Raw genomic sequence first — 17,311 nt, 5'->3', positions numbered from 1 at the left:
ATGATTTTGTAATAATAGTGAATTATTACGGGTTATTACATTAAAAATTATGTTGTCACTGTATTTTTGAAATTATCCCCAAAAAAAGGGTAAACAATAAAAGAAGGCGATTGGGAAAGCCATAAAGGAGCCAGACACTGGTAAAGTAATTTACGGGGCCAAAGAGTAAAATCAATGAAAAAAAGGGAATTATTGCAAAACGGGAACTTAAATATCAGTCAGGGTTCTTATTCGCGTTTGCACACGCAGACGCTTCTCACTGTCCTTCTCTGTATTCGTTTATCCAACCCACAAAATCAACAAAAAATTGGTAAGTTTATTTGTTTGTTTATTTAGCTAGGAAGGATTTTTTCCCTCTGTTAAATGGATGATTTAATTATGTTTTAATTTCTTGATCTTGATTGTAGCTAGTGAACCTTTCGTTGCTAATGCCTTATTGTGTCTCTCAGGAGTTCTTTATTTTTTGGTGGTTAGCTTTTCTCCATAAAGTTTATATTTTGTCATAACAATTTGTTTCTGGTGATTGGATTTTATTTTGTGCTTAGACCTATTGAAGTTCAATGAAATTGTTAGTTCTGGAGCCTGAGTTATTTTATTTTATTTTATTTATTGGCTGGAACTGGTCTGAAACCCGAATGAAGATGGATGTAAAATTTGTTCCCTAAGTTGGATGTTAAGGTTTCTTTTGCATATGAGTGAACTATGAATGAAAATAATCCGAAAGTACTTGCACTTGTTCCTTACTTAAGCCCTCGAATGCCTTTCTTAGTTTTTCTTTCTCCTTTGATCTATTGAGACATTGGATAGTTTGGATTTTGAACAACAAAATCTTGCAAGGGTACTCAATATTAAATCGATTGGTAAATTTTGCACATTAGCTTTTCAGAAGGGTTAGGTTCATTCCATAAGTCGACCACTCTTTTTAAAGATTGTTCCTTTGTAATATTTGATTGCAAGTAAGAATGCAGCCTAATACCAAACTCAATCCAAAAAAAACGTTGCTTAGTATTTATTTGTTGTATGCCTAGTCTGCCATGCTCTGGGTATATGCATGGAAGTCAATTCCTAGAATGCTACCATTTACCAAAACATTCTTGCGTGTAGTCTTCTATCCCAAAGCACATTCATGCAAAAAATATTTATCAAGCATGGTAGCCAATGGCATCAGATTGGTGGACTGAAAATTTATGAGTTGTAAATGGCTTGCAATACTGGATGTCATATTGTTGACTAGTCTTCTTATACCAGTAGGATTTCCATATTCCAAAATGAGATGATAGTCCCTAAAAATAAGAATGAGACTGACATCTTCCCCATTTCTCTTCTTAAGGTGAGAAGCTCACTGGAAATAGGATATGAAGCTTCTACACAGGTAGGAAGGAATACATTCATTAGCTGCATTTAGTGCTACAAGTGCCAAAGGGCACTGCTTCACCAGAAATCATCCTTCAATGTTTATTTTTTTGTAACTATCCTCAAATCATGAAGCTTTCTGTAGTTGTCGAATCCTTGCCTGGCTATCCCGTTCTTCGTGTGGTTACTGGCCCTATACAGTCTCGTGCATTTCAGCCTGATTTCATTCCCAGGGATCCTAAATCAAAGCCCGTAAGACACAAGTATCCTGCTTTCTATGATCCTTATGGCACTAGATCCCCACCTTCAGATAAGATCATTCGGCTTGCAGAACAGATTGCAGCCCTGTCTCTTGAGTAATTTGATTGGTCCCACGCTTAGAGACAGACTTAGGCATCCTAAGATTCAACCAGTTTTAGTGGATGGCATGGACTTGGGTCCTCAGGGAGGGTCTGGTGCTGGGTTTTCAATGGCTGAGAGGAAGAAGGTCGAAAAAACTACATTTGATGTCAAGTTAGAAAAGTTTGATGCTACTGCAAAAATTAAGGTGATCAAAGAGGTTCGTGCTTTCATAAATTTGGGGTTGAAGGAAGCCAAAGATTTAGTTGAAAAGGTACCAGTTTTAATTAAGCAAGGTATCACTAAAGAAGAGGCGAATGATATTATAGAGAAGATCAAGGCTGTAGGGGGAGTTGCTGTTATGGAGTAGATTTTCACCGAGTTTTGTAAGCTTTCTTTGAACTGTTATCAAAGTTCTAGTGCCAGTTTTTCGCTTTGATAGAGAAACAACTGCCATTCTGAAGATGTTGTTCTTGCATATTCAAAAGAATGAAACTTTCCTTGCTAGGTAGAGGAGGAACATTATTATATTTTCCTTCAAAATTGGTTTTCATACTTGATATTTTGTGCTGACCCTTAATGGGATTTTGGGATACGGATGGACCACCAGGGGAATTGGCTTAACAGATGTCTGGTTTGTGTAAAATTGCTGGTGTATGATATTGGAATTATTGCTGATTTAGCTGTGGTTGCAACTTACAAGTAGTCTGTTTGCTTCAGCATTTTAACATGGCAGCTGACTTTTCAGTGGCCGGAAATGGCCTCGGTCCATCTTTGAGATGTCCAAACAGTTACATTTCAGGCTTTTGCCAGGTATGGAAATTTTGGAATTGAATTATGAACTCTCAGCATGCGATTTTCACTTAACTGATCCCCAGCAATTAACAGACCCACACTCTAGTAGATAACATTTTTAGCCACTTCATGCAATATTTGAAAATATTTCTTGCACAAATATGAGATGTGTAACCTTCATTTTTGTAGTCGAATAGCATTCCTAATTGACCAATTGTTATTGGTCAATTGGTTCATCTTAACCTGAAAGCAGTAATAGGGTAAATAAACATGATTGTGGCCCAAGTCTTCAGTTCTTTGGCCAGATGATAATTAATATACGATTATGGTCTTGATTCTTCAATTCTTTGGATGGATGGAACTGCTGGGAAATTGTTCATTTAATAAACATGTTTGGTCTTTATTCTTCTAGAAAAGAAAGGTAAATCCTTAAAAGCGAAGGCAAGCTCTTCAAGTGTTTAAACCTTGAACATGCATGTTACCTTTTTTGCTTTTGGGTGATGACAGTAGATAACATTTCCATGTGGAGCATGACCGAGAAAGACAAATGTGTAGAGAGTGGATGACTGCGCTCATTGATTGATTTTCCATTTCCCAAGTTATTGCATTAGTTGATCTTCCAACTTGGTTAAGGTAGTGGTTGATGACGAATGAGTTGAGGCTTTCCAAAAAGGATTTGCTAACGTGGATTCATAATGTGTCAATTGCGTCCCCATGTTCCAACTCTTATCCCTCTTGTGAAAAGCAAAGATTTTTTAACTTTTTTTTTTGACGTGAAAGAACTGATGGTGAAGAAAATTAAACATGCGCAATGACTTTGTTTTAACTCCTCTTTCATCACAAAATCCTTAATTAACACGGCTTTTAGCATAAAACTTGGCTGCTACTACTTTTCCTCTTACCTTGCCACACAAAATAAGCAAGAAATTGACAAATACCTCTTGCGTGCCCTCATAAGTATTATTTGGCTTGTATTCTCCCAAGATATAGGTGCCTATCAAACTATAATGCGACGCAAGAAAAATAAGAAGTAAATAACAAAAGAAATGTGAAAATAAAAGCCATAAAATCAAACTAGTATAGCTTACCTCTATGCATAAGCTCTTTTTTTGTTCAAATTACTCAACAGGAGTGTGCATCGAAATCAAATTCGGTAATTTGGAATTTTAAATTTGAAATTTTTGGAAATTTGGACACTAGAAAATTCGATCGATTTCAAATTCGATTTCATAAATTTTGAATTCAATTTGAAAGTCGGTAATAACCGATTTCACCTAATTTGGTAATTATATATAAGTTTTGCTAAACTAAATGCCAACTTTTGTATGATATAAGTTTATAGTTATAACATAATATACAACTAACTTAATAAGACTTATTATTGTATTGTTTTATAATATTATTATAATTAGATTTATTATTATATAATATAAATTTTTATATTATATATATTAATATATATAACACATACGAATTTGAAATTGAATATCAAATTAGGTATTCGATTCCGATTTCGCATTGTGAATTCGAAATCCAAAATTTCGTTTTGAGATAACATATTCTCAAATTCAAATCAAATTCGTTTATTTTGCAAATAAAAAAATCCGATTTCCTTTTCATTTTTCGCTTACCGATTTCCAGAATTCCAAAATTCGAATCGAATTCGATCGATAAATCGATTTTTTTTAAGTTACATGCTCCTATAACTCAGAATGAATCACTTATTATATATTTATACTCCACCTACGAAAGGACATAAGAATTTATAACTCTCTTGTAGTATAAAGCTAAGTTCAAATATCTAGCTCAATAAAAAAGGAAAAATACACACTTACACTTTTCATACTTTTCCTCCGTCATTTCCCTACAAACAAAACAACCACATTTAATGTAGTAATAAAAATTTTAAAAAATGTTCGGGGGCCATTACAAAGGGCACAGGAAATATACGGGGACACAACCAGAAATCAAGCCAAATTTGAGGGCAACAAGGACGCTGACAGGTGCCGATCCTGTGCAATAATAAATACTTACTCGAGAAAAATACAAATTTTGTATATAGCAGTGAGTAGGGTTGAATCCACAGGGACTGGGGATAATTCGTTTCTTGTAGAGTCCAAAGTATGGGGAGTTCTTGGATTAAATGCTAACTAAATAAATTAACTGCAGAAAATAATTGATTAAGAGAAACTCTAGCCAAGGGTACACTTCAGAAATGGTTCATGCACTGATCATCGATTCACAGATAATTTCACATTTATTAATAGATTGGTTATAGTTGTCGTACACGCGATAAACAACCAACCTTTCCTTACTTTCTCGATAGTTAAGGTACGACCGTTAACTATTTCTCTAACCCAAAAACAACCCTAGGTACGACCGTAGAATTTAATTTCTAGATTGCATTAAGAATTAGAAAGACCCAATCCTAACTAACAAACATGCTAAGAGGGTTTGTTTAAGTTAGATCGTATGTTTCCCTGACATAAATCTAATTACGCCAGTTGCTATTGGGATGGAGATAACGAACAATTACAGATTCAATTACCCCTATTTAGCAAAATAACCTATATGAATAATTAATTATTGCGCACTAATCAATCATACACAAGAGCTATAACAATTAAAAGCAGGAATCATATAAATACCAATAAATGAGAAAGCGATTAAAATAAATTCGATCTCATAGTAATTGCAGAACCAAATCTTCAATTGTCCCTTGACTAGAATTAAGAAGCTAGTTCTCCATTAATGGTTAATGGAGAACCAGCCGTGCAAGAATAAAAATAATAGCCGACGGCATTCTTCTCCAAATTCGCAGGAAGAAAACTCGGTGGAATCAAAACTATCCCGAACTACCAAGCCAAAGGGATAATTAAATGTTCCCTCCTATGGCCTTTGCGGCCCACATGATAGATACCTAATAGGAGAAGAAAACTACTAAGACTCCCAAAACAAGTCTCCTCCAAAGCTTATGAGAGAATGTTTCTTTTGTTTCCTATCTTCGGTCAACCAAAGATGAAAAAGCCATCTCCCAAGGTCAACAATTGTGGCCTCTTTGTCTCCTTATTGCTTACAAAGCATATCAAAGCCAAACGAAATACATGCCAAGCCAAGCAGACCTACTAGGAGTATAATACTTCCCTCCTAATCTTCCGTCAATAATCCACGTAGACTCCGTTTTGAATTAGAGAACTCTTGAAAAATCACATCTTTTAATCTCCTTTTGCTCCACCTTCCTACAATTAGTACCAAATACCAAATATAACTAGAATCAATCAATTAAAATAATATTTGGCTAAAATCTAGGGAAAAATAATTATAAATTTAGCAACAAATTATGACCTATCAATTTCCCCCACACCTAAACCATGCTTGTCCTCAAGCATTAGAATATAAATCAAGTAATCAAGTTCAAACAATGGTATTATTCAAATCTTCTATTGCCAAGATACAATTAAAATACATGTCAAGTATTAATGGCAATTTGCAAGAAATATCTCTCCAATTAGCTTTCAAGATCAAGGACTCTTTCAATTTATGACTAACTAATCTAAGAATATAAAATATTCAACCAGCATCCATAAGCAAATGGTTCGACTATTAAGCAAAATCTCAATAATAAAATTCATGGATCAGCGGGCTAGCAATTCATTCATATTTTTCACTATTAGCACTTTTTTTTTGAATATTCCCACTTGATTGACATTTTTTTTCAGGGGAATGCTTAGTTTTTAGCCATTCAAGCGTTTTGAAGCGAACTCCGACATTGGCCACATGAAGGAGCCCAATTACTCAGCCATCATCGCTTAAAAATCACATACTCATAGTTATCGTGGCTTTTTGACGTGAAAGTCGACACTTGTGGTGAAGACCTCCGGTTACTAGGTAACGATACTAGAGGAGTATAGCTGAATACTATTCATAAATAAACACCAAATTAAAATTAAAAATCACACAAACCCGCTTCATTTCTTAAACATGGAGAACTAAGATTAATAGCTGAACCAATTTGCACAAAAAATACTAGACAAATATTTACAGTACTTAGAAAAGTTAACCAAAAAGTGCAAAAGTCACAAAGTCTCAAATATTCACCAAAGAGATACCCTTAAATTTAACCATGTCATACCTAACATCTTAGAGTATAAAATCTTGGCAGTAGAAAAATTTGAGACATTTAACCATCGTTTATCAGGAATAATCACAAATATGCACAAAGATAGGCCAAAATTGGACAAAATTCGACAAAGTCAAACAAAAATTCCAACAAAAATGCCTATACTTGCACTTTTTTCAATAAAATACCAATATACTACTCCCCCCCCACACCTAAATCTTACATTGTCCTCAATGTAACAAATAAAGAATAAAATTCAAAACAAAAAGGGACAACGAAACTTCCCTGAGTACGCAATGGAGGGTCTTAAGCAGCTATAGCATAGGTGGGAATGGGGGTTCTTCTTTTTATCCTTTGTTTGAGCAGAGATGAGAATAGGCAGTGAGGGACCCCTTTTTTTTTTTGAATAAAGGAACCCCTGTGTTAGGCGTGCTTCTGACCAACCATCCGAAATTAAGATCTTTAAGCATGACCACCTGGCGTAGGCACGCCTAACTATTAGAGTCTTCTGACCAATTTTCAGAAATTGAGTTCCTTAGACGTGACTATTTGGCGTGGGCACGCCTAACTACTATAGAGTCTTCTGACCGCCGACGAAAATTGTTTTCCTTAAGCGTGACCATATGGCGTGGTCACGCCTAACTGCTGGTTAGTCTTCTGTCCGCCAAATTAAAACTTCCTTCCTTAGGCGTGACTATCTAGTGTGGGCACGTCTAACTGCCAGCTTCCTGCCACAAAAGTAACAAATCACTAAATGCAACTAACACTTAACAAAAATTCCAAAAAGCATAAGAAAACTAAAATAAAGAGCCTTGGGTTGCCTCCCACGCAGCGCATTTCTTTAATATTTTTGGCTTGACATTGCCATATTTATTCACGGAGGATAAAATCGTATAACTCGTTTCAGTGCTTCATCTTCTATGTAATCCTGATAGCCCTCGTAAATAGAGTAATTCTTGAGTCCACGAGCTACGGTCTTCCATGGATTAGTAGATGGCGCCAAACAAACAAGTGATGATCTTAAATCTTCATTCACTCCTCCATCACAAGCACTTATTGGTTCGAGATATTTTACCATTGCAACTCTTAACTTATTCCTGTCATGAAATTTAAAAATCTTCTGGTATAATAAAATCAATTTCACTAACAGGAATTGAAGAATAAGAGTCAAGAAAATGTTGATTAAGAGATGGAGGAGATGTCACCGCATTTGAAAAATGTTCACCGGATTCATTCACTTGAGTGATTTGATGTTGGGATCTCATTTCTTGCACTTCAACTTTCTTTTCAACCGCATCTTTAGATCCGTTTTCTTGAGACTCTTGTAGTTCCATGTCACTTGTCAGGATAATTGCATCCTCATCTTTCTTAAGGTCAATGATGGTTTGTGAGGGCAATTCTTTATAAATTGGAGAATTCCATTTGCTCGGTGTAGATACCAATTCACGCCTTTCATCTTCCATCTCTTTTTGAATTTGATCTTGACCCTTATCCTTCAGAACCGTAAGCCCTTTAATTTCTTTTCCACTTCTGAGGGTCATGGCACTCATATTCTTTGGGTTAACTTCAAGTTGAGATGAAAGTTTTCCTTTCTCTTGAGACTCCAAACGATGTAGTGTAGAGGTCATCCGACTCAACTGATGTTCTATGTTTCTGATGCTCGTGTCTGTCCTTTGTTGGTATTGAATGGCATTTTTCTGGAGTTGCGTGGTGTTGGCAACTAATGCCTTGACCATATCCTCCAAAGACATGTCAGCATTTGATGAATGAGATTGGTATTTGGAGGGGTGTCGCGGCTGAAAATCTTGTTGCCTATTGGGCAAAGAATTTTACTGCTTGTTGCCTCCATAGCTAACATTCAGATGGTCTCTCCAATTCGGATCATTCATATTGGAATAAGGGTCACACTGCCTACGAGACACGGGCACGTTGCCAACCATGCTCATTTGTTCAACTCCTTCATCTTGTAACACTAGGCACCAATCTGTGGGATGACTCGTGTCCTTACAAATACTACATGTTTTGGCCTGTTGAAAATTTCCTACAACCAACTGTCGAATAGCCGAAGTTAATTCAGATATTTGTTGTTGAATTGATGAGACATTTACCTCATTTACTCGACAAGTATGGGCATCCTTCCTTGTGCCAAATTGTTGAGAATTTTCTGCCATCCTTTCTATCAATTTCCAAGCATCTTGGGGAGTCTTATTCATCAAAGCACCTCCACTGGCAGCGTCTATAAGACTTCTATCCGTATATAGCAAACCTTCATAGAAATATTGAATCAAGAGCTGCTCGCTAATTTGGTGCTGAGGGCATCTAATACACAATTTCTTAAATCTCTCCCAATAGTCATGAGTGACTCCCCTGGATGCTGTGTAATGCCGCATATTTCCTTTCTCAAATTGGCGGTTCTTGACACAAGAAAATATTTTTGCAAAAACTTCTTCTTTAATTGTTCCCAAGTTGTTATACTACCTGGTGGCAGATAGTAGAACCAATCTTTTGCCGTGTCCTTGAGGGAAAAGGGAAATGCTCGCATTTTTATTTGCTCCTCAGTAATTCCCGAGGGTTTCATACTTGTGCATACTACATCAAATTCCTGCAAGTGCTTGTAAGGCTCCTTACCGGAAAAACCATGAAAAGAAGGTAAGAGCTGAATTAGGCCAAACTTTAATTGAAAAGGAGGTTCTTCATCTAAATTTGGAAAGGTGATGCATAATAACTGTTGATTAAAGTTTGGAGTAGCCAACTCCCTTAAAGTTCGAGCATTAGCCATGGCGACGTCTTCTTGATCAGGATTGCTCGAGTTGGCACTATGCACGGTCTTCTTTATCTCATGGTCAAAAATTAATTCACCTGCTCAAGAGGAGCGGGGCATAAAATCGAAAGAAAAAAATAAATTCAAAATAAAATGAACTCAAAAAGAAAACGAATTAACGAACGCCAGTCCCCGGCAACGGCGCCAAAAATTGACAGGTGCCGAACCTGTGCAATAATAAATACCTATTCGAGAAAAATACAGATTTTGTATATAGCAGTGAGTAGGGTCGAATCCACAGGGATTGAGGATAATTCGTTTCTTCTAGAGTCCAAAGAATGGGGGGTTCTTGGATTAAATGCTAACTAAATAAATTAACAGCAGAAAATAATTGATTAAGAGAAACTCTAGCCAAGGGTACACTTCAGAAATGGTTCATGCACTGATCATCGATTCACAGATAATTTCACATTTATTAATAGATTGGTTATAGTTGTCATACACGCGATAAACAACCAACCTTTCCTTACTTTCTCGATAGTTAAGGTACGACCGTTAACTATTTCTCTAACCCAAAAACAACCCTAGGTATGACCGTAGGATTTAATTTCTAGATTGCATTAAGAATTAGAAAGGCCCAATCCTAACTAACAAACATGCTAAGAGGGTTTGTTTAAGTTAGATCGTATGTTTCCCTGACATAAACCCAATTACGCCAGTTGCTATTGGGATAGAGATAACGAACAATTACAAATTCAATTACCCCTATTTAGCAAAATAGCCTATATGAATAACTAATTATTGTGCACTAATCAATCATACACAAGAGTTATAACAATTAAAAGCAGGAATCATATAAATACCAATAAATGAGAAAGCGATTAAAATAAATTCGATCTCACAGTAATTGCAGAACCAAATCTTCAATTGTCCCTTGACTAGAATTAAGAAGCTAGTTCTCCATTAATGGTTAATGGAGAACCAGCCGTGCAAGAATAAAAATAATAGCCGACGGCATTCTTCTCCAAATTCGCAGGAAGAAAACTCGATGGAATCAAAACTATCCCGAACTACCAAGCCAAAGGGATAATTAAATGTTCCCTCCTATGGCCTTTGCGGCCCACATGATAGATACCTAATAGGAGAAGAAAACTACTAAGACTTCCAAAACAAGTCTCCTCCAAAGCTTACGAGAGAATGTTTCTTTTGTTTCCTATCTTCGGTCAACCAAAGATGAAAAAGCCATCTCCCAAGCTCAACAATTGTGGCCTCTTTGTCTCCTTATTGCTTACAAAGCATATCAAAGCCAAACGAAATACATGCCAAGCCAAGCAGGCCTACTAGGAGTATAATACTTCCCTCCTAATCTTCCGTCAATAATCCACGTAGATTCCATTTTGAATTAGAAAACTCTGGAAAAATCACATCTTTTAATCTCCTTTTGCTCCACCTTCCTACAATTAGTACCAAATACCAAATATAATTAGAATCAATCAATTAAAATAATATTTGGCTAAAATCTAGGGAAAAATAATTATAAATTTAGCAACAAATTATGACCTATCAGACGCTTACATAATCGCGCTCTTTCTGTCAAATTAGGGTTTTTATATTCACATTTCTATTTTCTACACGCTAACAATTCACATTCTCTACCTTCACTCCTTTCCCTAGCAGAAGCCCAACAGAATCAATAATAAATTCGTAAGCCCATTGTGTTTGTTTACATCAGCATCATCATTCATGTAAATATGTGCTTAGTTATCTAAAAAAATTGTTTTTTAGCCCTTAAATGCTGGATTGCAATTCTTGTTTATTTTCTTAAGCTTCACAAGTCCTCGTGAATCTTTGGTGGCAGATGCTGTGTTCTTCATTTGAGCAGTTTTTATTTCTGGGTTGGTAGTAATGCTCGTAAAGTTCAAATTTTTTAATTGCTTCTTTCTTTTTACATAATATGGTACGAATGATTGGGAATTATTCTGTGCTTAGCTGTTTTTTAATTTATTTTAAAAAATTATAGCTTGAGATACAGCAGTTGGCGGTTGTAGTCTAGTTTCAATGATTTTGTAATAATAGTGAATTATTACGGGTTATTACATCAAAAATTATGTTGTCACTGTATTTTTGAAATTATCCCAAAAAAAGGGTAAACAATAAAAGAAGGCGATTGGGAAAGCCATAAAGGAGCCAGACACTGGTAAAGTAATTTACGGGGCCAAAGAGTAAAATCAATAAAAAAAAGGCATTACTGCAAAACGGGCACTTAAATATCCAACAGGGTTCTTATTCGCGTTTGCACACGCAGACGCTTCTCACTGTCCTTCTCTGTATTCGTTTATGCAACCCACAAAATCAACAAAAAATTGGTAAGTTCATTTGTTTGTTTATTTATTTGTGAAGGATTTTTCCCCCTGTTAAATGGATGATTTATTTGTGTTTTAATTTCTTGATCTTGATTTTAGCTTGTGAACCTTTCGTTGCTAATGCCTTATTGTGTCTCTCAGGAGTTCTTTATTTCTTGGTGGTTAGCTTTTCTTCATAAAGTTTATATTTTGTCATAACAATTTGTTTCTGGTGATTGGATTTTATTTTGTGCTTAGACCTATTGAAGTTCAATGAAATTATTAGTTCTGGAGTCTGAGTTATTTTATTTTATTTTTTGGCTGGAACTGGTCTGAAACCCGAATGAAGATAGATGTAAAATTTGTTCCCTAAGTTGGCTGTTAAGGTTTCTTTTGCATATGAGTGAACTATGAATGAAAATAATCCGAAAGTACTTGCACTTGTTCCTTAAGCCCTCGAATGCCTTTCCTAGTTTTTCTTTCTCCTTTGATCTATTGAGACAGTAGATAGTTTGGATTTTGAACAAGAAAATATTTCATGGGTACTCAATATTGAATCGATTGGTATATTTTGCACATTAGCTTTTCATAAGGGTTAGGTTCATTCCATAAGTCGACCACTCTCTTTAAAGATTGTTCCTTTGTAATATTTGATAGCCTAATACCAAACTTAATCCAAAAAAACGTTGCTTAGTATTTATTTATTGTATGCCTAGTCTGCAATGCTCTGGGTATATGCATGGAAGTCAATTCCTAGGATGCTACCATTTACCAAAACATTCTTGCGTGTGGTCTTCTTTCCCAAAGCACATTCATGCAAAAGATATTTATCAAGCATGGTAGACAATGACATCAGATTGGTGGACTGAAAATTTATGAGTTGTAAACGGCTTGCAATACTGGATGTCATATTGTTGATTAGTCTTCTTATACCAGTAGGATTTTCATATTCTAGAATGAGATGATAGTCCCTGAAAATAAGAATGAGACTGACATCTTCCCCATTTCCCTTCTTCAGGTGAGAAGCTCACTGGAAATAGGATGTGAAACTTCTACACAGGAAGGAAGGATTACATTCATTTGCTGCATTTAGCCAAAGGGCACTGCTTCACCAGAAATCATCCTTTAGTGTTTATCATTTTGCAACTATCTTCAAACTATGAAGCTTTTTGTAGTTTTCAAATCCTTGCGTAGCTATCCCACTCTTCGTATGGTTACTGCCCCTCTACAGTCTCGTGCATTTCAGCCTAATTTCATTCCCAGAGATTCCAAATCAAAGCCTATAAGACACAAGTATCCTGTTTTCTATGATCCTTATGGCCCTAGACCCCCTCCTTCAGATAAGATCATTCGGCTTACAGAACAGATTGCAGCTAGGGATGGCAACGGGGCGGGGTTGGGGCCCCGTTGCCTATTAATTCCCCCCGACCCCCGCCCCGTCCCCCGCCTCCCGCTCCCCCCGCCCCGCTTCCCCGGCGGGTGCCCCGCGGAGTTAATAAAATTTTATTATAGTTAAATTTTAATAAATAATCAAGTACTAAAATATCAACACATCACCAAATTATTATTCATTGTAATTTTGCAATTGAAACTCATAAAAACAATCAAACAGAAGTTATTTGAATACAATCCAATATGATAAAATAAATATAACTAAAATAGTCAAATTTTCACTTTTAGTACAAATACAATAACTAATTCATTATTGTGTTTGTGCTTTTTTTGAGAAAAAAAATGTTATTCTATTAAGTGTAATTAGAAATTTAGTATAAATGTATTAGTAAATTTAGTATAACTAATTAATAAATTCTATTAGTAGACATGTATAATTATTTATATAATTGATAATATCAATTATATTACGTAAACTAATATACATTATATAATACATCTAACTAATAATATCATTATCATAAGTTTATAACTAATTAACTTACATATTATATATAATTATATATATTTATATATATATATATATTTTTTTTTTTTTTGCGGGTGGCGGGGCAGGGGTATACTCCCCCGCCCCGTTTCTAAGCGGGGGGAAAAATTCTACCCCGCCGCCGCCCCAACCCCCGCCCCGAGAGCCCCTCGCTGGGCGGGCACCCGCCCCCATTGTCATCCCTAATTGCAGCCCTGTCTCCTGAAGAGCGTAATTTGATTGGTCCCACGCTTAGAGACAAACTAAGGCATCCTAAGATTCAACTAGTTTTAGTGGAGGGCATGGACTTGGGTCCTCAGGGAGGGTCTGGTGTTGGGTCTTCAAAGGCTGAGGAGAAGAAAGTTAAAAAAGCTGCATTTGATGTCAAGTTAGAAAAGTTTGATGCTGCTGCAAAAATTAAGGTGATCAAAGAGGTTCGTGCTTTCACAAATTTAGGGCTGAAGGAAGCCAAAGATTTAGTTGAGAAAGTACCAGTTTTAATTAAGCAAGGTATCACTAAAGAATAGGCAAATGATATTATAGAGAAGATCAAGCTGTAGGGGGAGTTGCTGTTATGGAGTAGATTTTCACCGAGTTTTGTATGCTTTCTTTGAATTGTTATCAAAGTTCTATTGCCAGTTTTTCGCTTTGATAGAGAAACAACTGCCAATCTGAAGATGTTGTTCTTGCATATTCAAAAGAATGAAACTTTCCTTGCTAGGTAGAGGAGGAACATTATTATATTTTCCTTCAAATTTGGTTGTCATACTTGATATTTTGTGCTGACCCTTAATGGGATTTGGGATACGGATGGGCCACCAGGGAAATTGGCTTAACAGATGTCTGGTTTTGTGTAAAATTGCTGGTGTATGATATTGGAATTATTGCTATTTCAGCTGTGGTTGCAACTTACAAGTAGTTTGTTTGCTTCAGCGTTTTAACATGGCGGCTGACTTTTCAGTGGCCGCAAATGGTCTCTGTCCATTTTTGAGATGTCCAAACAGTTACATTTCAGGCTTTTGCCAGGTATGGAAATTTTGGAATTGAATTATGAACTCTCAGCATGCAATTTTCACTTAACTGATCCCCAGCAATTAACAGACCCACACTCTAGTAGATAACATTTTTAGCCACTTCATGCAATATTTGAAAATATTTCTTGCGCAACTATGAGATGTGTAACCTTTATTGTTGTAGTCGAATAGCATTCCTAATTGACCAATTGTTACTGGTCAATTAGTTCATCTTAACCTGAAAGCAGTAGTAGAGTAAATAAACATGATTGTGGCCCAAGTCTTCAGTTCTTTAGCCAGATGATAGTTAATATACGATTATGGTCTTGATTTTTCAATTCTATTGATGGATGGAACTCTTGGGAAATTGTTCATTTAATAAACATGATTGGTCTTGATTCTTCTAGATAAGAAAGGTAAATCCTTAAAGGCGAAGGCAAGCTCTTCAAGTGTTGAACCTTGAACATGCATGTTACCTTTTTTGCTTTTTGGTAATGACAGTAGATAACATTTCCATGTGGAGCATGACCGAGAAAGACAAAGGTCTAGAGAGTGGATGACTGTGTTCATTGATTGATTTTCCATTTCCCAAGTTATTGCATTAGTTGATCTTCCAACTTGGTTAAGGTAGTGGTTGATGACGAATGAGTTGAGGCTTTCCAAAAAGGATTTGCTAACGTGGATTCATAATGTGTCAATTGCGTCCCCATGTTCCAATTCTTATCCCTCTTGTGAAAGCAAAGATTTTTCAACTTTTTTTTGACGTGAAAGAACTGATGGTGACGAAAATTAAACATGAGCAATGACTTTGTTTTAACTCCTCTTTCATCACAAAATCCTTAATCAACACGGCTTTTAGCATAAAACTTGGCTGCTATTACTTTTCCTCTTACCTTTCCACAGAAAGTAAGCAAGAAATTGACAAATAGCTCCTACGTGCCCTCATAAGTATTATTTGGCTTGTATTCTCCCAAGATATAGGTGCCTATCAAACTATAATGCGACGCAAGAAAAATAAGAAGTAAATAACAAAAGAAATGTGAAAATAAAATCCTTAAAATCAAACTAGTATAGCTTACCTCTATACATAAGCTCTTTTTTTTGTTCAAATTACTCAACAGGAGTGTGCATCGAAATCAAATTCGGTAATTTGAAATTTTAAATTTGAAATTTTTGGAAATTTAGACATTAGAAAATTCGATCGATTTCAAATTCGATTTCACAAATTTCGAATTCAATTTGAAAGTCGGTAAACTGATTTCACATAATTCTGTAATTATATGTAAGTTTTGCTAAACTAAATGCGAACTTTTGTATAATATAAGTTTATAGTTATAACATAATATACAACTAACTTAATAAGACTTATTATTGTATTGTTTTATAATATAATTATTAATTAGATGTATTATTATGTAACATAAATTTTTATATTACATATATCCTTATACTATATAAGAATGAGTTTAGGGCAAAAATTTCAACTGCAATGGTGGGGCTATTTTGGGAATATGAAAGTATTTGAAGTGCAATTGAAGTATTGAATATGAATCATTATAGCTAATTTGATTTTTTTATAATTACTTAAATGTTCTGTCAGACATTTAAAACTGTGGGTAAGTTTAACATATGGCAATATTCAATATCCGATTAAACATTGAATACAATTGAATTCAGCTTGTGTTTTAGTGGAATTACATAAAAATCCTTTTAATCATTTTCCTTATACTATATAAGAATGAGTTTAGGGCAAAAATTTCAACCGCAATAGTGGGGCTATTTTGGGAATATAAAAGTATTTGAAGTGCAATTGAAGTATTGAATATGAATCATTATAGCTAATTTGATTTTTTTTTATAATTACTTAAATGTTCTATCAGACATTTAAAACTATGGGTAAGTTTAACATGTGGCAATATTCGATATCCGATTAAACATTGGGTACAATTGAATTCAGTTTGTATTTTAGTGGAATTACATAAAAATCCTTTTAATCATTTAATTGGATTAACATTCAAGTCTCTTAATTTCTTAAAGCCTTTCTTATCAGTTATTTGCAAACTTATGATATATAGATGTTAAGATACAATTAATACTGATTAGTGGAGAAGTTTGGTTTCTTGGTCATTACCATAGTAACTCTCATCTATTCAAATTCATTTCATTTACTTATAACTTTGTTCCACTACAATCATGTAGTCTATTGAATTCAGATGTTGCTATATTAGTTACTTCTCTTTCCCATTTTGCAACATCTTTTTCAATATGTTTTCTTTAGTTAATCTACTTTTTCGGTTGTAAGAAATCTATAATCTTGCAAATTGTATGTGCAATACTTTTTTTAGTGTTTTAATTCAATTGTCCATGTTAGATAAGCTTGATAGGGAGGAGATATCATTTGTTAATTGTTATTTGTGGTTTAGAATAAGTTTATCATCAAAAAATTTTCATTTATAGATTGCATCTACTTCTTTAGTTGTTTTAACTATTAGTTATGGTAATTTTCAAATTATTTGCTACTTTATTGATGATTCTATTTAGGCAATTTTTCACTCCATTTGATTTGCTAATATATTTAACTATCTACTTAAAAGTATTTGGCTGTAGATCCAAAGTATGTACTTCATTACTTTTAATTATTTTCTTGAATTGAATGGATTAAGATGTTTT

At 34.9% G+C, this 17,311-nt stretch overlaps 1 protein-coding gene, 1 non-coding gene and 2 pseudogenes across 2 annotated transcripts; all 4 read left to right on the top strand.

Moving 5' to 3' along the window:
- Window positions 1-17,311, top strand: part of LOC113761508 — a 48,783-nt pseudogene that overhangs the window by 22,565 nt on the left and 8,907 nt on the right.
- LOC113771178 lies at window positions 1,483-2,211 on the top strand (annotated as a pseudogene).
- LOC113752904 lies at window positions 8,909-9,014 on the top strand. The gene has a single exon (XR_003464925.1). It is a non-coding gene; the product is annotated as a small nucleolar RNA R71 (small nucleolar RNA).
- LOC113761516 (50S ribosomal protein L7/L12-like) lies at window positions 12,870-14,155 on the top strand. The gene is made up of 2 exons (XM_027304539.1): window positions 12,870-13,092; window positions 13,842-14,155. Exons 1-2 carry the CDS (start codon window positions 12,870-12,872, stop codon window positions 14,153-14,155), a joined length of 537 nt encoding a protein of 178 aa, XP_027160340.1.

This window comes from Coffea eugenioides, chromosome 1, assembly GCF_003713205.1.
Source record: "Coffea eugenioides isolate CCC68of chromosome 1, Ceug_1.0, whole genome shotgun sequence".
NCBI lineage: Eukaryota > Viridiplantae > Streptophyta > Magnoliopsida > Gentianales > Rubiaceae > Coffea > Coffea eugenioides.
This window is presented reverse-complemented; position numbering and strand designations above follow the sequence as displayed.